The 23,925-nt window shown below is 44.8% G+C and overlaps 1 protein-coding gene across 1 annotated transcript in view; it reads left to right on the top strand.

Moving 5' to 3' along the window:
• Positions 1-23,412, top strand: part of LOC119401419 (uncharacterized) — a 28,171-nt gene extending 4,759 nt beyond the window's left edge. The window contains exons 5-14 of the mRNA XM_049418767.1: positions 910-951; positions 2,922-3,061; positions 4,703-4,774; positions 7,106-7,230; positions 9,183-9,235; positions 10,271-10,379; positions 10,463-10,542; positions 15,847-16,012; positions 18,081-18,191; positions 23,097-23,412. Of these exons, the coding sequence (XP_049274724.1) occupies positions 910-951; positions 2,922-3,061; positions 4,703-4,774; positions 7,106-7,230; positions 9,183-9,235; positions 10,271-10,379; positions 10,463-10,542; positions 15,847-15,887 (662 nt within the window). The 3' untranslated portion in view covers positions 15,888-16,012; positions 18,081-18,191; positions 23,097-23,412. The remainder of the gene's footprint in view (positions 1-909; positions 952-2,921; positions 3,062-4,702; positions 4,775-7,105; positions 7,231-9,182; positions 9,236-10,270; positions 10,380-10,462; positions 10,543-15,846; positions 16,013-18,080; positions 18,192-23,096) is intronic.
• Positions 23,413-23,925: the final 513 nt, after the last annotated feature.

The following is a 23,925-nucleotide window of genomic DNA, read 5'->3' as shown; positions in this document are numbered from 1 at the left end:
GTTTTGAATTGTGTAGCACTGTTATACATAAATGAAGCCATGATTCACGATATAGAAAAAGGGGTGCCTTTAAAAAAGCACGTTCACTCACACAAAAAAGTCACAGTTTCGCCGCAAGGGCGAAGCAATGAATGCGATAGCAAGAAAAGCGGCCCGTGATGGACGCGCTGCTACACTGCAGAAACATCTACCCCCCGGCAGCAACTACCGCGCGAGCAGACAGCGGAAAGGCAAGGTTCTCCCTGCGCAAATACTCAAAGAAGCGAGCGAGCTGGCCAACGACTTTTAAATTCGCCCGTTGCGCTCTTCGCGCCATCTCACTGGTAATGAAGAAACGCTTATAAGCGCCTGCCGTCTCTGAGTCCTGCCAGCGGTAAAGGGTGTGTATATAACGCTCGCCGTTAGCTACCTGAAGGATATGCGTTTTGTGGCGTAGTGGTTAGCGCCGCGCGCTGTAGAGCGAGAGGTCGCTGGTTCGATTCCGCGCTTCGGAAGCATTTTCCTGAATTCTTTGGGACTTTTATATATATACACATACTTATACATATAGGGTGCATGGTGGCGGCGACGGCGACGGCAAAAACCAGCCGAGACTGTCCATATAATTGCTATCGCAATAAAAAGAACGCACACAGGCGCTTGGCTGCAACTCCATTGGCAGTTCAGCGTACGTGTATATGTCCGTTTTTGTGAAAGTAAATGTTTTTTTTTTTCCAGCGCACTGCTTCTTCCATGTCACCGTTTGACCCTCAGTCATTCCTAATAATCCTCCATTTGCGGCACTGAAAAATGTTATCATCGAGATTAAGAAACAATGTGAAGGGCAATGAGGTTGATCATTTTATTTGCTATGCCTGAATGTCTGCTTTTATCTCTGATGGCTATTGTTCAAATCCTTTTTTTTTTCAGACTCTGCGTATGGACGGTTATTACAGTCAAGCTTATCGAACAGTGAATATTCTCTACTTTATTTTCGTATCAGAGCAAAGCATTTAACGACAGCTTACGTGCCATTATCGTGTGGCAGGTGGTGCAGCTGCATCCATGATATCAACACGCATCCGTGTGCTAAATTTGGGCTTTGAGACATAATTCTAAATTCTCATAAAATAAACCATGGCGATAAACCACCGGCGAGAACAGCTAGCAAAGGTGAATTCAGTGCCACTGGGTCTCAAAAGTTCCCACATTGTTTCCCTTTTTGCGGTGTATCAGCTGCTAAGATTGGCACTCACTTTCGAATAAGGTTTCAAGGCCTTCAGTTCCAGGGCTAAGCGATGTTTACCTTACTTTAAAAAACAGAAAATGCATGAAAATTTTAATTGTTTCAAAAAATGTCGCAAGGGCAAGCAAAGATCTTCAGTAATGAGCACCAATCATCAATGCATAATACAATAATGTGATATTAAGTTTCTCGTGATGGTGGGTATATTTTTGTTGAATAAATGTGCCAGCGGCAAGAAATGTGGCTGATGAAGTCAATCAGTCTCATTTTTTTTACTTTAAATAATTGTTCCCAGAGAGTAGTTTTAAAGGTTATAGACATACGAAGCATAGTTTTATGTCAAGCGGTTTGTATACTCACGCAATATTTTTAGAGTATATTCGGGGTCTGAAGTTTTGGGAAGTAAAGCTAACTACACTTTTTAAGAGTTGTACTCGTGCTTTATGGGGTTTCACGTCCCAAGGTGACTCAAGCTACCAGGCACGCCCTAGTGGAGGGCTTCGGATAATTGCGATCACCTGGGGGTCTTTAACGTGCGCTGACATAGCGCAGTGCACGGGCCTCAGAGCTGTGCTGTTGTGCTCCCACTATATAATGTCAGTTCATGCTGGCACACTATTTAAATAGTCTGCCAGCGCGTTAATAGTTAAACATTATCACCATAATTGTGAATGGCACCAATGTTCTGATATTACTATATCTTTTCGTTTGTTAAGTATCATCTGAAATACGGCGAATTCATGCGTGCCAAAACAATCAATTTGAAATGCACGCTGTAAATAGCGATGTTTCTCGGACGCCATAATTTGGGGTAAATTAAGCAACACAAGAAATGGAGGAACGGAAGAAGGGAATTTTTTCGAGGGACTCATTTCTTTGTTATACACAGCCAAATGAAACCAACTGATAATTCTTAACATAATAATAATAACTACCCCGAACAACTGTCTCGTAACCACCATTTGATTATGAGAGATGCAGTAGTTGAAGGCCCAAAAATTTCAACGGCCTTGGAGTTCTTTAACGTGCGCCTAAATCTAAGAGCACGGGCCTCGAGCATTTCACCTACATCAAGATGCGTGCACCGTGGCAGGGATCTGACCCCTGCCCTCCAGGTCAGGACTCGAGCACTATAACCACTAGACCACCGCGGCGGGTTTAACAGACGATTCATCGACCTAACTGCCTGTTGATAATGGTATAACAGATAACACTGATAATGAAACGAGTTGCATTTGTCATGTTGTACTGCTCATTAATCCTGCTATTTGTTATTCCTGTTTTACAACTTGCTTTTGATTATTTTCATGCCATTTTTTTCAATACTGAGTATTACCATCAGGTTACGTATTGATTTTATTGTTATTGTTAATGCTTACTTATTATTGTTCACACGTACGCATACTTTTGCTGCATTCTGTAATTATTTATTTTACAAGTTCTGCAGGCCTATACATAGGCCCAAGCGGGTCTAAGTAATTACCCCATTCATATCATCATAAGAGGTTCCCCTGTCAGTTTCGCCTAAACTTTGGAACCTCCTGTTGTAATATGCTGACCGTGTAATTCAACAGAACTATTTGATAAACTTGACTTGACTGAATTTATTTCACTAAAAACTAATGAAAACGTTCTCCACTCTGACCGCATATCAATGTTCTCGTTCTTTCCGTTGTTATGTGTCCTTCTCGTGTAGCAAGTAATGTAACTGCCCGAACATCGGAGTCCGCTAAGAGTTTCGCTGTGGAACTTCATGTTTTATCTGACGAGTACCACCAAAAACACTTCATCCTGAGGGAATCCCTGATTGAATACATGGCAGTTATGGTGACTGCGGTGAGTAAACATTACTTTTATTTGCTCATCCAAAAGCCTCACAGGCGACGTACGCCTGTCGTTCGGCCGGGTTACAAAGATCGGGTGTTAATGTGCACCCTGAGTAGATCTGAACGTTTCTGCCAGCCATGTCTAAAACCTATCTGAATACAACCTTATTTAGTTGCAGCTAACGTATCCAAATTTTTCTGTGCACTTAATTAAGGGCATGTATAATAAAAATGTTGTACAGTACATAGGCTACAGTGTCTTCTTGATCTGCCTACTATATCCTATCACTTACCAGTTCCTTAACTACTTTGTAATTTTCTGTTTCCTTCCCTATATCATTTTTAAGTCTATTTCATCTTCCATGTAAAGGCTGGCGTAAGGCGTCTTTTTTCTGGCCGGTGCCGGCCTGTTGCTTCCTATATAATACGTGCGGAGCACTTTAGGGGCCCGGGCTGTCGTACGCTGTCGTATGTTGTCTCTTCATGTAGCTTGGCGACACGCAGGCAAAACCATGTATAGCATAGCCATGTATAGCAAGGTGGCGGGAAAGGAAAGTGAGAGTGAGGAGGAGTAACGTGAGGGTGAGAAGGAAGGTGATGGGAGTAGGATAGAGCATAGCAAAGTCATGTATGGCGTGACGCAGGCAAAACCGCGTATAGCATAGCCATGTATGGTATGGCACAGCAAGGGTGCGGAAAAAGGAAGACAGGGTCAGCAGGAATGATGTGGGGGAGAGAAGGAGAGGAGGAGGGACAGGGTAGACAATAGCATAGCCGTATATAGTAAAGTAATGCAAGGGGATAGGAAAGGGAAGTGAGGGTGAGGATGAGAGATGTGGGGATGAGGAGGAGGGAAAAGAGGATGGGGGAGTAAAGAATAGCATAGTCATGTTTACCTCCTAGTAATGTTATTCAGTCTCTATATCTTGCCAGCCAAATCATGCAGCACGTACATACATATGTCGCCTTGTACAGTGTTCACGTTTTCGTATGGGTAAAACCCCAACTTCAAATTTGCAAGCTTTATTGAAAATTCACTGAACTGGTGCCCAATAATGTTCAATGAAAAAGCTTCTTGTAAGGGTGAGTAAGTAACTGATTGCTGAAATATATCAGCAATGTACCAAAACGAACTAATTAACGCAGTTAACTCAATATGAAGAATTATTTGCTGAATACCTCTTTTCGCAGCCACATCACCTTTCGAAACCGGAAAAGAGCAAATAATCCTGATGTCGTTTGGTGCCCACTGCTCTTTAAGAGTTATTACTTAAGTAATTATTTCATTTAATATTCGTTCCTTACAAGATTCATGCTACTGTATTGATCGTTTTGTTTGAACATGTAGGTTCATCTTTAATTAGGAGAGGGAGAAAGTAGAGGGAAAGAGAAGGAGCTTAGTCAAAAAGGCATTACAGTGTGCTACCCTATACTGGGGAACAGCGGAGGAGGAAGTTTAGACGATGACTTAGAGAGAAAGAAAGAAAGAGATAGAAAATCAACGTTTACTTTGAGCAAGCGTGATGTTCGCCTTACGAGCACGGCCTCCTTATTCTAGGTAGCCGAGGACCATGGCCATCAGTGTTTGCTGAGTGGTTATTTGTTGTTTCTTTCACATATTGCAGAAAGGTTAACTGTGTTTTCATTTTAGGTCAATCTGAGATTCCAGGGTATGGTGGGCCTACGTATTTTCTTCAAACTTGTTGGGATCACAAGAAGTCACGTAAGTCTAAGCAGTTGATCATAAGTTTTTCTATGGCGCACTGCAAGGATATCCGCATCATGATGATTTCCGTTGTTTTCACGTTTCTAAATAAATTCTGTCATGAATTCAAAGATTTGTAGTAATCTAAGGTTTTTGTTCATGCGGCATGAAACATATTAATCCATACTTGAACTTTCTAAATACTGATTTTTGAGTATCAATGCATAAAAAACCGTGTTTCAGAATAGTTAAAATGGAAAAGCAGTGCATTCCCACCGCAAGTATCACAACCCTCCTCTCGAAATTGGTGCTAGATTTATTATTCGGCCTCATCTGCCCCCGGCCTTTCCGCAAAGCTCGTGCCTAAGCACGACGGTCCTTACCGGGTCCTACGCCAGACTTCGCCGGTCAACTACGTTATTGAGCCTATTCAGCCACCTACGGATCAACGGCGCCGCGGGCGCGAGACTGTTCACGTTGACCAATTAAAACCTCACTACGACCCACCAGCATTACCGGTGCCATAGGTCGCCAGGATGGCTCCTTTTCCAGCGGAGAGTGACTGTAGTGATAAATACGGTTACCCGTAGAGAAACGATGAAGAAGACAGTTGTTGTGGTTGGTGCTCGTGCTGGCTCCATTTTTCGAATTGACTGCTGTCTCGTTGCTGCCCCGTCTATAAAACGCTCACCGTACCTAAACCATTAAACGTATACTATCATTCCTTTTAAATAGTTTATTTGCCTTGCAATGAAAGTGCTCAATTCTTGTGTTTCAGTATGTTGCTATATGTACTAGGAATTTTAAAAAACACACAGGATGCCTTATGCATTCACTTAAGATGACTCGAAGGCGAAAGCCATCCGGTGTGGACACTTGATCGCCATCATCATCATCATCATCATCATCGACGTTGACGACGACAACTACGCCGACGGTCACTTTTCCCGTTTAATGAGGCATACAATGCTTTCGCCTTAGACAGTCCCAGTTTTCCCGCAACGGCGACGCAGTGAATGCGATAGCAGCAATGTGGAATGGTAAGGCTATAGCAGCTCGCTCCTTTAGCATCCGACCTAGCGTAAGTCCACAAAACGCTGGCGCAAGGAAACTTGGTTGTTCCAGCGAGTGAGGCGGCTTTCTGTTGCCTATATGGCTTTAACGCGAACTTTCTGATAATACCACACGTGCGAAGAAGCTTCCCCCGAGGTAACGGGAGGAGAAGCCCGGAAGGAGAGGTACAGAATGTTCAGATTCTGTGACATCATCCAATTCTACTAAAAGTCGAGGAGCAGATTTCCGCCACGTAGCCCTAAATAAACAGATATCACGCGGTTGACTGGACGGAGAGTTAAAACCAGAACGTTCCCGAATCCGGTGCACCTAAATCGCATCTACGCCGAACTGTACCCAGATTTCTCGTCTAAACTATGGTTAATATCCCTGCCTTTCCTTTCTCTCCTTCTCCTTCCTTCCTTCCTATGTAGCATAAAATACGCCCCCCTAGAACTCATTTTATGGGAATGCGCGCATGTACAGCATGAAAATGCGGTCTCCTCGGAAAACCTTGGAGCGCGGTGGAAAGCCGTGCTGATAAGCTCAGATCGGCAAGATAAAATATAGGCCATCCAGTGTGTACGAGAGGCGACTGGGAAACAGGGTCTTTCCACTGCCCTTGGCGCGGCCTAGGCCCAGGCCTCAATCCGCTGGTTTCAATAAAGTTGTTCACTCACTCACTCACTCACTCACTCACTCACTCACTCACTCACTCACTGACAAAGACATGAGCTATCTGCTTGTCTCTGTAGAGATACAGGGATCAGCAGCGCAGACTGCCTGCCGGTTAAGGTACGGAGTTCCTGCCGGAGATACGCGGCCCGCCCTCCGAGACCATCTCATGCGCCTTTCGTGTGACGGAGAGCGCTGGAGCATTTAATCTCCGCTTGAGCGGTTATCGTCGGCAACCCTTGCACGCTTTCAATCGCTCACATAACATACGACGCGTGGGGCCATGTTATCGGTTTTATCTTTATACAGAACCCCACGGCGGCTCCGACGCCGACATAAAAATTCGCCAGGAGCATTCATATAACTGCTACAGCAATAACAGTATAATTACTAAAACCAGATATTTGTTCAAATACCTATTATGACTTCCAGCGTGATAGGCTCCCCTTCCTGTAACTCAGTCCAATAAGTTTATTTGTCATACGCGCAAATAAGTTATTTTTTAAACTTTATTAACGCTGAAATAAAGCGCCGCGTATACACTACTATACTGCATGTGCATATTTTTTTTTCTTTTGTTAAGCATTCTACTCATTAGGATACTGATATGATTTTTTACAGAATGACGTATTTGCTAGACATATTGTCGGCGTCATTGACTCATGGCAAACTCTGGAGGGACTCGTGAAATATACCAAAGAGGGTAATGTTGATGGGAGCTTTGATGCACTGTACCTGATGACCGGGTAATTATAAGTCTTCTTAAGAGTTGCACACAATTGCGAAGTTGTTACGTTTGTATAGTAATTATGCCTTTTCGTTATGCTTGCCAAAGTAGTCATGGGAAGTAATTAAGCGCAAATGAGCACTCCCTCTTTACGCACACATCCACACACACATGCACATATACTAAGGACAACGCCGCCCATCCTGCCCATCCTGCCCACATACAGTGCTTCATTCCTGTTCAGAACCTGGGCTGTGCATTTAGATGTGCCTGTCCTTACCATCTGGCGCAAATCTTGGACGCTCTTGGTTGACGTTCGGAAACATGCACCTGTTTAGGCCCAAACTCAAGGACAGAAACATCTGGCTACATCGCATACTCCAGCCACTTTTATATGAACTTCTCAGTGTCTTCCGGAATAATAGCGCCCTAGAGAACACGTTAGCAGAGTGTTAGCGCCCCTTTCCGTCATCTTCCTCCCGGGAACATTTAGTAGCGAAATCAGCAGCACTACATGTTGAGGTGGCCTTGAGTATATGCGTGTGTGGATGTCTGCGCGATTGAGTGAATCCTAATTTGCGCCTAATTACTTTACCATGACGGCATACTAACTGCCTTATTAGAAAATTAGTTCGTCATCCGTTACCATAATACACCATACTGGTGGAATCTTTTCCAACATAATAGTGGATACTGCAGTAGACATGGTCGAGGCATGGTAGGTTACGTTTGTCTCCCCCTCGAGCAAGTGAGAAACCTTTGCCTCGGCGTCCAGTTGACTACCCTGAAACGGGATTCCAAAGACAGCATTTAATCTCACCAAAAGATGCACGGGGTATGCGTCTACTACGGCCCAGACAAGAAGATTAACGTGTGCAGTTGTTGCTGTAGATTGCTGCTCTCTTTGGGTCCCCGTTTAGGGTAAGCAACTGCACGCAGGAATATAGGTTCGCCATTTGCTTAAGATAGCTGCGGGATATGGTTGGGCGATAGCTTCAGCCTGATTAAGTGGGGATGACGCTCTTTAAAAAGGTATTTTTATTTATTATCAAATCTTAATGAAAATTGGCATGCATGTACATCATTGAATCAAGATTTCAAATCCTCAAACATATTTTAAATATCTCATTTAGAAAGGAAGTAATGAGAAATTTCCACTTTGTAATTAGATCATTTCTTACGAGTAGTTATGTTAAGTTCCAATAAGAAAGTTACTTTTCAGAACTACGTGGTGCTTTTAAAAGGTCCACCCCACAGGCTAAAGCAAATTCGATGTCAAAACAGCAATTCCTTTCATCAGAAGTTATTTTCAAACTTGGAAGGTAAGTTATCTTCCAGTAATTAGCTGTTACTTATCAAATAGTTACAATCGCATCAAGGTTAAGAAAATAAAGAAAAGCTCTAGCCTGTAGTTCAGGTGCGGCTGATAAGACCAATACCAACTTTATTTAAATAAGTTCACAGAACCTTCCTCGAAACTTCCGTAAGGCAGATTCATTTAACAAAAACAAAAAAGCCGAGAAAATCGCGTTTCAAATATTAAAACAATTGTAATGAAAGCTAGCGAGCCAGAGCATAATTTGGACTATTATTACTTGAAAATTTTTATTTCCGAAAATTCAGATTTTTTACACTTTTTTGCTATTTCAAGGTCCTTGTCTCCTGAATTATGCACTCAGAGAGGCACACAATAATGCCGACCTTACCTCCACCGTGTTCACTGTTATATCAACCATTATGATGGAAAAAATTCTGTCATAACGGTCGATTATATAAATCGATGATGATTATATAAATCGATGATGGACAAGTTTTCAATAGGCTAGCCAAACAGCAACTTCTGCTTAGCCTGCCGTAGCAGAATGTACGTAAAGCTTGCAATTTTTCAAGCCAGTATAACAGTGTACGCTGTCTTCTCTTCGACGTGTCTTAAAAATCACACATTTTCTTCCTCTGTACAATCGCCTACAGTAGGGAATTGGCCAGCATTCGGAGCAACGGCTACGTTGACATGGACGTGGCAGGTAAGGGAAAAAAAGCTTTCAAAAATAATTAAAAACTTATTTTGGCAGTAATATAATTCAAAATTACATCTTTCATACGTTATTATGTCGGATAAGTAGGCACGTAACATACTTTTACAAGCCTTTTCAATGAACCGGCTGCCAAAATGTCCAAGGAAGCATCCGCAGCTACAGCCGAATCAAAATAACGAACTTGGCTTCTCGCGTAACTAAAGCCCATATTTATACTGATTGTTGCCCCGTGTCCACTGTTTTACTTTTGTTAGGAATAGCTGTAGCGTAATTAGCCTTTTCGTGTTACCAGTCCCATGCAAGGAGCATCTTGCTGCCTCGAAAACATCGTTAAGGTAGCTGCACAGCTCTGTAAAAACCACGGTGCACAGTGGTAAAAACACAAGCACGTGTTATGTAATTGTGCAGCGCAGTGTGTTTTCAAATATAGGTGAACATCAACGGTTCTTCTGTAATTCGGCATGACGCCTGCGTTACATTTAGTAGCGTCAACTCAATTTTGTTATACAACGGCTGACTGTATTTAACGTCGCTTACGTCACCTAACGGTAAACTAAGTGCAATGCAGTGATGGAAGGCGAAAGAAGCCTAGTTTTCACTACATGCATAGAGTAACAGCGCAATGTACGACAAAGTTCCAATTTTCCAAAGTTACAGATATAATTATCAGAATTATAGCTAATTATGTCTAATTATTAGAAATGTAAAAAATGCTCTTATCCTGGTCGTTGGTAAGGCTTTATAATAAATAAATCTTTTAATCCGTTCTTTTATTGTCGTTACTTTCGTCAGCAGCCGTGCAGCTTCGACAGAACACAAAAGACACGGTAGAGACAGACTGCGAACGAAAAGTGGCTTCGTGGAGCAACGTTGTGTTAAAATCTCAATTGTGCACAGTTTTGTAGCGACACAAGGGACGTTGACGGAGAGTTGCCAATAATATCCGAATAAACAGGGTGCTCTGAATAACATAGTTCGACTCATAAAAAATGCACGCAGTGTTCGTCTTTTTTTTTATTCTAGGACTTGCGTACGTCGGCCAAGTATGCACTATCTATGCAGTCGCCGAGGGCGAAGATGTTGCCACGTCATATGCCGGCGTTCAAACCATGGCGCATGAACTTGCACACACGTACGTGCTCACCAGAGTATTTTCAACCCTTGTGTAATTGAACACGGATGTGACAAACTTACTGAAGTACCTCCGTCATGCAGGTTGGGAGCAACACACGACCCTCAGGACAGCAGTAACTGCTCGTGGACTAAGGGATATCTGATGAGTTACGAGGACAAAGGTGCCAACAAGTACCGACTTTCTTACTGCAGTCAAGATAAGATAGGAAAAGTTGTCGATTAAGTGGTCCAATTACACGTGTTGTGATAAACTGTGCTCAACATGCAGACTTGGGGGGGGGGGGGGGGGGGGGGGAAAGGGGTGTTGTAAAAGCACACGGCGTCTACCGTATCTAATAGGACGTTCATGGAGGATAATTTATCTCGAAGTTGTCAAAACCAGCTCAATTTTTTAGGGTGCCTTTCATACAGAAATTCATTACCGTGACTGATTAAACCACATTTATCACCATTGGGCATCGTTCTACGGGAGGACACGAAATCAGTACGAAGAAAGTCAAGATTGCTTGGCTAAGCTTCAGCGGCATAGTTCAGGAGACGACGAACGCGACGTACGTCGAGGTGCCCATTCAGCGGTGGTCAAGTAGTCAACGATGTCGCGTGGCAGCTCACCACGCTGTGGATGCGGTGCGTTGACGGCGAAGCCGCGTAGGCCCATTTGTCGGCACTGGCAGCGGCGGTAGGTGCGGCCAGCTTCGCCGCAGTGATAGCAGAGTGGTCGGTTGTCAGGGGCACGCCAAACGCCAGTCTTTCGGGGGCATAGCGTTGGGCTGCGGATGGGCGGGATGGCGGCGGTGTCTGGCGATGGAACTGCGACGACGTGAGGCTTTGGTGATTGCGCGGAGTGGCGACAGTATGGCGTGCAACGGCAGCATAGCTCATGGCTTCCGGCTCAGGATGCGGCGGTACAGCAAGTCTCAGCGAATGCTGAATTTCCTAGCGAACGACGTCGGCTATGGAGTGCACCTGGGGTTGCGATGCAGGAAACATCCTTCGCAGCTCTTCACGCACCACCGCCTTAATCGTCTCACGCAGGTCATCGGTGCCCAGCGCATGTGCTTCCCCGTAGTTCGTCGAAGGCATGCAGCGGTTGAATTGCCTCGTACGCATTTCTAGGGCCTTTTCAATCGTTGTGGCCTCCGAAATGAACTCTGGGACTGTCTTGGGCAGGTTGCGTAAAAGTCCCGCAAAGAGCTCTTGCTTCACTCCCCGCATCAGGAAACGAAGCTTTTTTCTTCGGACATAGCCGGGTCGGCGTGCCGGAACAATCGGGTCATTTCTTTGGTGCACATCCCGATGCTTTCATTCGGGAGCTGTACACGGGTATCCAACAGGGTTTCTGCTCTTTCCTTGTGGACGGTGCTGCCGAAGGTGTCCAGAAATGCAGCGCGAAAAAGGTCCCATGTCGTCAGCGTGGCTTCTCTGTTCTTGAACCAAGTCTGAGCGGTGTCTTCTAGTGCGAAATAAACGTGCCATAGTTTGTCTTCACTATTCGAAATGTTGAAAACTGCGACGCTGTCGTACCTTTCCAGCCAGCTCTCCGGATCTTCTAGCGATGACCCGTGGAAGGTTGGTGGCTCCCGGAGCTGAAGTAGCCAGATCGATGTAGGGGTACTGGGGCGGTAAGCGTTGCAGTCGAGGTCACAGGGTTAGGTTGCCTGGCGTTGCCGTCGAACTAGCTGCCGGCAGCTAGTTCGACGGTCCGGGATGTCTTTAGGTCCTTCCTCTTGACTACTTGGACTTGGATCCCGACTTCGTGTGGGCATCCGGAACGTGGACGAACCAGCACCTCCACCAGATGTCACGTGGTCGTGACGGTGAAGAATTCTGTGGAGCTGTCCCACTCTTCGAATACCGCGGGCCTCTACACCAAACTGTCGCAGGGCATTTCCATATACAGCGCGCGTCCCTGCGCTAGCAGCACTCTGAGCGGTTAAAATAAATCCAGCTCAGATATGACACATTAACACAGGCGCACATATACAGGCAAACAAAACAGGTACATGAGCTACCAACTCGTCTAAAAAGAAGTTCTTCTAGAACACTCTATGCGACCCTCTACTCAAAATGCACAAGCAAATCAGGAAAAGTGACTTCAGTCGATGCTGCAGATTAAAACAGCTGAAACCCGATTTCACGAAGCGGTTTCCACGCTCGAATTACATCGTTTAAATTAATCCGAAGGTTGCAGGTTCGGTCCCTTCTGGCGGCAAGTTGTCTTTTCGTCCACTGTACTTTCTTCAGATATTTATGACAATTACTACAATACACTTAAAACATTACAATTAGCGTCCCCTATACCTTCATTGGCTTCATTATCTGCTGGTTTTCATTAAGGTTGTGTCCAACAAAAAGAAACGAGCCCTCCAAATTCTCTTCCTTCATTCATTGGTTAAATCGGGAAGTTCGTAAGATCAGGAAACGGAATTTTCGGTCTTTCTAAATCTACAACTGTAATCTAGCGACACCCAAAAGCTACTGCCGCATTTTATTTACCGCGAACCCTCGCCTCTACGTGGGCAAAGTGTTCGAGAGCGGCCCGGACGTGGAGCCTACCATGTTCGGGAGATCCGAGCAAGGTACACGGCCCCGTGAAGCTATGACAAGCTGCCGATATGCAAAGGCGGAAACATCGAATGCGGTGACTGCGACGAGGCCAAACAAACAAAGTGACGAGGAGACGATCAGTGCCATATTTTTCATGCACCATAAAATAACGGGAGCAACCCCCGCAGTGTTTCTGTGGGAGTACTTACAGGAACAATAAACCACCGCCATCCCTGTCGTCATTTGTTACGTAAAAGCGCTACCGACTGTCAAGTCCGTTGTTCCGTGCATGGGCGTAGCGTGCAGCCTTGTCAAACTAACACTAAGGCGGTGACTAGGACTGATAGATGCCCCGCCACGGTGGTCTAGTGGTCATGGCACTCGACTGATGACACGAAGGTGGCGGGATCGAATCCCGGCCGCGGCGGCTGCATTTTCGATGGAGGCGAAAATGTTTGAGGCCCGTGTACTCAGATTTAGGTGCACGTTAATGAACCCCAAGTGGTCCAAATTTCCGGAGCCCTCCACAAATCATATCGTAGTTTTGGGATGTTAAACCCCAGATATTGTTATTAGGACTGATAGATGTTTTAATGTGATAGCATTAGAGCGCACGGTCGAAGAACCACCCGTCTGTGTCAAAATTAGAAGGAAATCACGGCACTTTTACTCATCTATTTCAGGGAAAACTTCGTTAAATCCGGTTTGGTGCCAAGTTAGATTCCTTAATTCGGGTTGATGGCAACACTGAACCCTGTGGGTATCTGCCGGTGAAGGGAAATTGCTTCGTTAGATTGAGAACTCCGTACAATCGGGTTTCGTTAGGTCGAGTTTCAACTGTATTGGTAATATTTGTCTGAAACATTGCAAAACGAGTAGTTGAAAACTTGAGACACGCTAGAGATCTCGTAGCCGATTTCATCAAAAACATGGCTGATCCCTCCGGCATAGGAATCGGTATAACACGAAAGTGAAACGTGTCTTCACAGAAGTAGTGCTAATTGTGTAGTGATATATGAGAGCTTGTACAATGTCTATTCGTGTTTGGCAGCTATAGCACCGTTTGACGTGGATGCACTCATGTTGACAGCATGTCTCTATCGCGACGACTAACGCCCATGATCATGATTAAACCGTTGTGGTAGATGGTGTGAACATATATTTGGACACAGCGAATCGTGAATCCCGCGTAAGGATGATATCAACAAGCTCATAATCAACACTGGTACCCGGTATGCACTTCTTCAAAGCGTTGTCAATTAAGGAGAGAAACGGCACGGTGTGCGCTTTCTATACTCGGCGACAACTTATCTTGACATTGGAGCGAAGGCTACGGAGGCGGGGCTTCCGCACATTCGTGTTGCTCCGCAAGTAGTACGGCAGCTTGCGGCTGATTTCGGTTTTGCTCGCTCGCATCGTTAGCACGTTTAGAAAATTATATACACGAAAAATATACATGGGGGAGACATTTCGATTGCTTAGTGTACATTTTAGTGTCATATTACGAGTATATTTTTCTTGGAGAACTTAAACAGCGCGTTTGCGGCCGCGCACTGAACGACTACGTCATGGACGCCATGTTTACTTTGGAACACGGGCATGCTGAAAAGGTGGTGCTGTCTAAGAAATGGAAAGAAAAGGAAGGCATTCTTGCGAGGTGAACAATAACTGTATTTTACCTACGACTTTCCGCAACTGTTTCAGTCTCATAATAAATAAAGCAACATTTATTTGAGCAAGAAAAACGAGACAATTATCAGTAAACGTAAGTACTATTTATTGGCGCGGTAGCAGGCATGCACTTCGGTTCTGTAGCTTCCACAGTGCTGTCAAGGAAAGTTGTCGCCGAGTATAGTAATGGGTAGCCGACGCCTGTGCTCATGCATAGATAACACACACTGCGCTTCGGCAACACGGGAGGTAGAGGTTCGTAGCCTGAGCCGCAAACGCGTGCGTCCCGCTGGCCTCTGTCTTGCAGGCGCTGCTCTCGCTCCACCAAAGCACGACATTCGCCCGTCGAAATCGCGTCCTTTCTGCAACGCATATTGCAGCAGTTTTGTTAGTCGGTGCTCTCGCAATTGAAGCAGTCGGCGGCGGAGAAATCCCGTTGGTGCACGTGGAAGCTGCACTACTCCGATGAGCCGACGCACGCTAACACGAAGCCAAAGGCAAAGAACGTAACTGCGTCAAGGGTGCCTCGGCGACGCCAGCGCGGCCAGTCCACCTCTCTGGTATTGAGACGCTTTAACCATGACCTCCGATATCGCGTGCAATCTCGGAGTAAGCGCGAGTAAGTGTCGATCGTGAAGCATTACTTCTTTTCACATCTCACAGACGGCGGCACCGCCCCGCTCCGCCCGCCGCGTAAGAGAATGTGTGAAAGACATAAGGCGCGTTCGCGCCGTGTCTAGCATCTCCCGAGTTAGCTTAGTCGCTAGGGTGTCGGGCGCTTGCCGTCGCGGCCGCAACGTCGTGGGTTCGATTCCCAGCGGGGTATCTTTTTCTTGGTTTTTTTCTTTCTCACCCGTTGGCGTCCATTTTATCAACGTCATATCCGTGACGGATGTACTTGGTGGACCCCGGCATAAAACACTTTCGTGTTAAAATAAACAGCAACGTTCACTACATGGACACCGCGTAACCACATGTACTCGCCACGTTTATTGAGTCTTTTTACGTCACACGATGCAAAGCAATTTCCGTGTCGCTTGCAGTGCATTCTCCCTGAAACGTGAGCTCCCAAAGTCACACAACAAACATGCCGTGCCTCATCGAATGTAACAGAAAAGATTGCATTTCGTTTTTAAATTTTTCAGTGAGAATGGCTCTTATTAGTCGCGTGTTATATGCAGAGTAGCGCTGCTGCTCTTTGCTGCTTGTTCGGTACAAATTCACAGCTTGTGCTTAATCGCTCGCAGGTCACTCAAGGTCGATTGCATCCAGGAAATGGCAACCGTAACGTTTTCTACGAAAAGTAATGGTACCCTGCCAGGGCAAAGTATAACTGCAAATAGATTCTGCAGACTCAAAATGCAGAGAAAATTAAGGTTAAAGAGAATCAGAAGTGCTGCCTACTCATTCATGGTACGTGGTCTTTTTTGGTAGAGCTAATAAGCAATAAAGTCACGTGTGGCTGCAACGGCTTCTCACTAAATCGAAGCACGGACGCATTAGATGGCTGCGTGTATTGAGCGAAGTGTGAATGTGGTAAAATTCTAGTAGAATATGATATGACTTTTTAGGTCTGCCTCACAAAGGCGTATTCAAGAAAGGTCCCATAGCGTGAAGAACATTATACACATATAAGAGACGCCGACAAGTAGGTTATAACTGTTATATTTTGTCAAACAGTAATAATCTCCGTAGCTGAACGACTATTCTGCAGTGCTGCAAACACAAACTCGGGTATTTGTTTCCTGTCGACAAAGGTTGCATTGAGATATGGCTAGAGAGCAAGAAAATGCACCTGTACTTACAGATAGCTTACACCTTAGTAGGTCAAGATTTTTCCGAACTCCTCCACTGCGACGTTCCTCATAGGCCCAGTGTTGCTTAAGCTAATCGAATCAGCTGAGTCGAACATTTAAAGCATCTATTCGGACAAAAAAGGGAATTTCGAGAAGTTCGCAAATCTTCGAGTGAAGGTGCTAGTTGGTCTTCACGTCAGTCACCATGACAACTAATTAACTTGCATTAAACATTGAGAAGAGGTGCGGTAGGTGCCGACTTTCGTCAAAGCACAGAGTTCATGGCGCTGGAGCGACTAGCTTCGCGAGTGCTCGTCAAGCACCACACCAAGCTTTACGCATCCATTGTGACGTAGATAGTGTGTACGACGAAGTAAAAGCTGTACGGAATACATATCGCTTAGCAGACGCCTCTGCCACTGCTCAGCTGCAGCACTTTGCTCTCGGATTTACAGGTACTTTAGAATTAAGGATTAAGTTACTTTTGTAGTAGCTTGTATCCAATGTGTGTGCTTGACGCCAGTTCATAATGCACATGTCATCATTTATACCCTTACTACAACGCACACCTAAATAGAGACATAATAATTTACCACGGTAACATTAGAAGTGTCAAAATGAAAAGGTGTATGCGTGCGATCGCGGCACAGTTGGTTGTTGCCAAAGGTATAGCGGCGATGTATATGTTAAGAGCACCAAGTCGGGCTAGTTGGTTGACTTTCATCTTAAAGGTTTTTCTTTAATCTCGCAACAAAGATGGAGAAAGCAGAAGGTATTAAACTGGCCGTGTGCAGACTGGACGTCCAATCCACACATACTTCGTGATGTATACACATATTTCCCGTATTGGAAGCATGTTGAGAACACGCCATAGCAAATCAAATTAATTAGGTTGTTAAGATGAGCGACCAGAACCGGAAATCGGAAGCGGAAGTGAGGTTAAGAGCGTAAGAACAAAAATGGAAGTAAAGTGAGAACTGAAAATGCGAATCAGGGGCGCAATTAGGACCAAAATGTCGTACTCTGAAGTCACATGACAGACCGGAACAATTAGATAGGTAGTTAAGAATGGCACAGAAGTCATCGGAACAAAGAAGCTGTTGACATTTAAGGGGGGGGGGGGTGGAAAGTGGAAAAGATATGGAGGTAAAGAGGGGTGACGACGTATTCGAAATGCATTTGTCGTTATTTTAACCGAAGTAACATCTTATTAGTAGCGAGTCCATTCCAGTTAGCTGGTACATTTTGTCAAACAGCAGAATTGAAAGCACGGACACAGAAAGAAAAAAATAACACTATGCACAACCAGCCCTTTGTCTTTTTCCACATCTTTTTTATTATCATGAAAACCGCGCGAAAGACGTGGACGAAGGGAGACGAGAACAGCACAAGCGCATCTTTTCATTGTTTCCTGCATGTGCGCTTTCGAGAAGCGGCTACTTTAAAAAAAACATTGCACTGTTCTGTCCAGCTAGAGGGTCATGACTTTCAGAAACTTCCGCCTAATATTTCCGAATAAAAATTTGTTGCAAAGAACTCCTTGCGCTCACTTCTGGATGTCAATCACTCTGCACGTGCACAGGCTGCATCGACGCTTTGTTAGATGCATACGCGCAAATCACACCTATCTATTATAAAATTACGAACACACGCTTTTCATTACATTATTTTCTTTCTGCTTCCAGCCACTAGATCTTGCCTGGAAGTGTAAGATGAAGTGCTGCTACAAAAAAGGCACTGAGACATGGTGCGAAGAAGTTGATATTTTAGAAGGCATGAAATGCACAGACAGAAACGTAAGTAGCGCTGTATCTTGCTTCGGAAAGTCTTTTTAGGTGCCACTGACGTTATGACCTAGAAGATGGCTCAGTCACCATTGTGTTGTGGTAGCATTTTGTTTCCATTCGCACTCAATCTGACAAGTACAGTATGGTGCACTGTTCATACCCTTCATACTGCTGGCCTCGTAAGTGCCACTGGATGTGAAAACACTGGTCGTACATCGTGCGAGTCTGTCGAAAGAAGTCGGAACCGTCAACCACCAGTAGTCGTGTGCAAATATATGCCACTATGCTCTTGCAAGAGAGCGTGCAATCCAGGCATAACCTGCATGCAAGTGTTTCCTTTAACATGGCACTCATCTGTAAAAGGGATGTTACGAAAGTGAAGGCTGGTATTCTACGCGTCTGATGAGATGTTATCAAGCAAGGAATGTCAATTTCTTGTCGGACGAGCTATCGTCACTTCAGGCCACCACCATTCTCCGAACATCTGCCGTGTCTGCACTTGTGCCTATCTGCAGTAGACAGCTGCAGGGAAAATAAAGCAAGCGCACTTGAAGAACAGTTCGCTGTTCTTCAAGTGCGGGTTTGCGCCTTTTCAGGCGGTTGCTCTAACATTTGAGCTGTGGGAAGGTTGGCTCTGTGGCATTAAGAAAATCAATGCTTAGTTTTCGCGTCTCAAAACCACGATGTGATTACAGGGCGCACCGTGATGGTCGACTCCGGGTTAGTATTGACCACCGGAGGCACGTTAACGTGCAACTAAATCTAGGTACACGGGCGTTCTTTATTTATTTTTTTTCATTGCGCCACCATGGAAATACGTTAGCCGTGGTCAGGATTCTAATAGACGCATTCCAGCTTAGCAGCTCAACACATCATTAAGATACCACAATGGGCCATAGCTGTTTGACAAAAAAAGAAGGTATAAATACTGCGGTGGTCTATATATCAACAGTGTGTGACACTACGGGAGAAAAACACTGCCGCATGTTGCACATAGAGCGTTTTAATGAGCGTCTGTGTATGTTTACGCCAGGGCTGGGCAGTATCGCGATACGAGAGTATCGCGATAGTACCTCAGAGATACTTTTGAGTATCTGTATTTCTGTATCGAGATACATTTGAAAAATGTATTTGTATCTCAGTAATGAAATACTTTTACGATGTATCGCTTGTATCGCGATACAATGCAGGACACGGGTATCTCGTTACATTTTCTTTTTGTCGGAAATAAGTTTACGCGTGTTTGCAAGGGGACATGACGGTTTTTTTTTCATATGTTTTTGTGCCAAGACAAGCAAAGGCGCGCTGCCGGTCGCCGACAGAAAGGGCGGCGATGGTTTCCCCTCAAGCACAGAATGGCCCATGTGGTAAAGCGCGCGACGCCGCAGACGGCAGAATCGCGGAGGCAGTGTTGTCGGCCTCCGCCGACGAAAGTCGATGTCTCTCAAGGCCAGTGCAGCTCGCCTAGTTTTTTTCGGGCGGCAAGCCATTACTTCGTGACCCCCCGCGCGGATACCGCCTTAGAACAGAGGCATTGCAATGCTTCGCGTGCGTTCAGTTCTCAAAGCAGCGGCACTTCCAAAAGCAGTTCCCATGGTCGCGGCGGAAGTGACTAGAAGATGGCTATCTTTCTCGCGCTTTCAGCCACCTCTCCAGCGTGTTAGGGTGCGTTCACAAGTGATCACAAGCGTGAAGCGGTCTTTTGTGGTACCAGGCTCCCCCACCGCCGGAGGCGACTTCACCTGTTGCGGCTTGCTGAAAAGGGTGCTGGTAGCGTCGGTGGTGGTGACAGCTTTATTGAAGAGTGACCCTTTTGGCCCAGGCGACGAGTGCTTGCTGAAGTTTCTGATGGGGCGCTCTGAGTAGGTGTCGCTGTCTCCACGTCTGTTTAGAGAGCTTGCAGGAGCGACTTAGGAGGGCTTGCACCCTCTCACCCCCAAAGAACGTGATTTTAGGAAGATAATTTTTGAATTGTGCAATTTCGACATATTGGGCTCCATTGCGCGTTTGTAATTATGACCGGCCTATATGGGCAGCGGAATCCTCAGCCGTCTGGCCCGGCAGCGGAATCCTCAGCCGTCTGACCCGGCGCCGACCGGGCCAGACGGCTGAGGATTACGAAGATGGGGACCGACTTGGGCTTCTGAGCGGTCAGAACAACCCACGTGAAGGAGGAAGTGTTTCGGTATCTAGATGGCCCGAGAAGAGACACGAATTTGTGCCCGTCTGCAGCGCTAGATACTTTTTTCTTTCGCGAGTCTTGTGCTGAGGCCGAATCGACGCTGTCTAGAAGACAGCCTGCTTGAGAAGCTCACACAGCAACCTACTCAGCAAAGCAGATCTTATGTGCAAAGTAAATGCATACTTTTTCTCAATTCACTGGTGTTCATTAGTGATTCGAGAGATTTGCTTAAACTATGCTATTTCTAGCACAGCTCATTTAGTTGTCACCAAGCATGTCGATTTCGGTGCCCAATGCTTGTTACTGTTGCTGTGAAATAGTGTACTTTTTTATTGCGACTGATATGTGTAATTATGTCATTATTACTAATTATGTACTTGGTAAGCCGCCCCCTCCCCCTTTTTTGATGTCTTAATGGCTCTGAGGGTACTGTAATAACTAAGTAAACTGAAAGTTTCAATGCGCTGCAACTTTATTTACACCATTATGCTGCACTTATAAATGTCCTTTGCGGAGTGCGAGCATCCTTGAAATAAAAGAGAAGTATTCTAGTATCTGCATTGCTGTATCTGTATTCCGGAATACTTCTTTCGTCATATTGCAAAAGTATCTCCGAAATATCCCGTTACGCTAAAGGCAAATGTATTTCAGTATCTGTATTTTAGGCTTCCGGTCCACGTATTTCGATATCTGTATTCCGGAATACTTTTCCGAGTATCTCTGCCCAGCCCTGGTTTACGCCCTGATTTCGTGCGCTGATTTTTCTTTTTCATGAGCTCTCCCTAATTTGTTTACGCATATTCATGAATTTTATTTCGTCCGTGATCATCGTTACAATTCTTATTCCTACAATTGATAAAATGCTGAAGGTAAAGTTATGGCCAATACCAGCATGTTAGGGTAACTGAAGCGCGACTTTTCATATTTTGCGTTTGCCCGTACGCTTAATGTCGGCATGATTTTTTCTTGCGCACTGGTGTGAGGACCCATACCATGGGTAACCAGGGGGAGGCTTGGGTGGTTCAAACCCCCCCCCCCCTGCTTTTCTATTTTTTATATTTTTACGGGTACGCGCGCACATACAAACGCACGTAGGTGGAAAACCAGCGTGAAAACGATGCTGACACTAGGAAGAAATCAAAATAATGCGTGATGATTGCATATCAGAACCGTGCGTTTGTTTGCTACATTGCGAGCTACGCATGCTCAGTGAATGTTTACACGTGACCTAGTATAGTGCGCACGTATGGTGTTGGTTTTTCGTGTGTTCATATTTTTTTCAATAAATTTCAGTTGTTAGGCCTCGTCCGGTGTCCTTCCTTTCTTGTGTCACCGTCGTTTTCGCGCTGGTTTTCCAATCATGCATTGATTTCAACTCACCCACCTTTCTACCTTAATACAAATGCACGCGCGAACATTAAGGAGGGTCAAACCCTCTTTGTCCCGTTAACATTTCTGGCTACGCCTTAAACAATATATTGCAACAGCATCGTTACCGATAGAAGATTACGCTCGCGAAATATCGCTTGGAAAACTTGTTTTTGCACTGTAACTTCTTGCTGGCGTTTGACTATACCTTTGGTAATGCCGCTTGAATGTACGGCAAAGTTCCATTTTTACATGTGTTGCTCCTTTTATTATATTTTCCACTCAGACGATGCTGTTTTTATGCAATAAAAAATTGTTTTTTATATGTGAAGATTTTCGAGAACCGAGACCACGAAAATGCTGATTATTATTTTTTAAGGGCATTGAAGACACGCTGTTCAACCAAAATATGATGTGCAGTGTGCACTGAATTCATTGCCTCATCCCAAATATACAAGGAAGGCAGAAGTCCAGGAAAAGATGAAAAATTAAGGCCGCTTCACAATATGTGGTGCCAAGCCACATAGTGCGGAGCTGGGCGGCATGCCTTGTCTCTCTTTCTTTTTTCTCTTTCTCTGTGTTTTTTCTATATCTTTTTTTCTCTGTTTATTACTGTTTGTGTCTTTCTCTGTATGTAATTATTTTTCTTTCTCGCTCTTTCTACCTTTCACTTTCTACCCTTTATTTCTCTCACTCTCTATTTCCCGCTTCCACTTTCTATCTTTCTCTCTCTCTCTCTCTCTCTCTGTTTTTTCTCTTCCTCTTGCTGCCTTGCTCTCTCCTTTTTCTATCTCTTTTTGTGTGTTTCTTTCTGTATCCTTCTCTCTCTGGCCTATTTCCTTCTCTGTCTTTCTTTCTCTAATCTTCTCACTTTCTTTTCCTTCCTATCTCTTTCTTTCTCTATCTCTCTCTCTCTCTCGCTCTCTTGCCCATTAGAGTTATTGCATCCCACACCAGACAAATCGACGCACGTGTTCTGGTAGCGAAGCAGAAGATAAAGAAGAGGACGAAGAAGAAGAAAAAGGCGGACAAAGCGCGTGCCGGTTCATGATGGTGTTAGTTTTCTGTTCGCTCTGCACGGACTAACGGTCGGCTTAAACAGCTCTACTGTTAAAACTTTAAAAGATTAAAAATTTCCGAACACGTGGTGTCACTGGAGCTGACGTTTCGGCAAGCAGACTTGTCTTCACTTGCAGCCATGAAGAAGACAAGTCCGTTTGCCGAAACCTTGGCTCCATCGACACCACTTGTTCACGAACTTTTCATCCCTAATGTACAGTGACAAAACTGCTAGTCATTGTTTTATGCCACTTAGACTTGCATGGGCTCAACCAATGCTATATTATTCGCATGTGCCTTTCCAGACATGCAAAAGGGGCATTTGTGCAGATCATATGCGAGCTGAAAAATAACCACTGGACAACAGTAAAATGGCTCTCCGTAAACGTGAGGCTGACTTCGCCGGTGTTGTTTGCAGGCGCCTTTGCGTTTTGATCGACCGGCCTTTTCGCCCATCGTCGTTTTGTGAAATATTACGTTCAGCTTACCGAAATTTCAGTATTGCAATTGTAAAGTAAAATATCTAAAATTATTTTTTATTTTTTACAAGGATGCCCAGAATGAGCTCAATAAATGTTTTTAAAATGTGGGAGCCACATTTTTGTTTCGTTGTTCACAACATTTCAGCAATTTTTGGTGGTGTTCCTATTTACTCCTGGCATGTAAAGTTCGTGGTTACTCAGTTATGAAAAGCCTTGTGAACTTTTCTTTTTTATGAGCCAAATTACGGACAACTAATGTAATTCGTAGACGCAGGACGCGCGTCAAAAACAGAAAAATGAGGCCATAGTGGCGTAATGTTTGAGCGCTGGTTTTGTTCCATTTTCGCGTCACTTAGGTGACCGCGAAGGCAATTAGCTTATCTATTTCTTTTTTTTTTTCAAAAGCGAGGCAACCAATCACTGATGTCTAGGTTATGTGCTCTATGGACATCTTAAGACATCTGCCAGAATCGGGTTCCTTGTTCATAATCTCGTTCATTTTTTTTCTGTTTATTCGCCACTTTACCCCAGCCGAACTCGGAAACAGGCAGTAAACCTGAGAAAATTGCAAACCGGCAGTTACGTTCACGGCATCATAATGCACCGGATTTCACCCACCGAACACCCATACATTGGCATGTACTGTGATATA

The sequence above is a fragment of the Rhipicephalus sanguineus genome, chromosome 8, assembly GCF_013339695.2.
Source record: "Rhipicephalus sanguineus isolate Rsan-2018 chromosome 8, BIME_Rsan_1.4, whole genome shotgun sequence".
NCBI lineage: Eukaryota > Metazoa > Arthropoda > Arachnida > Ixodida > Ixodidae > Rhipicephalus > Rhipicephalus sanguineus.
This window is presented reverse-complemented; position numbering and strand designations above follow the sequence as displayed.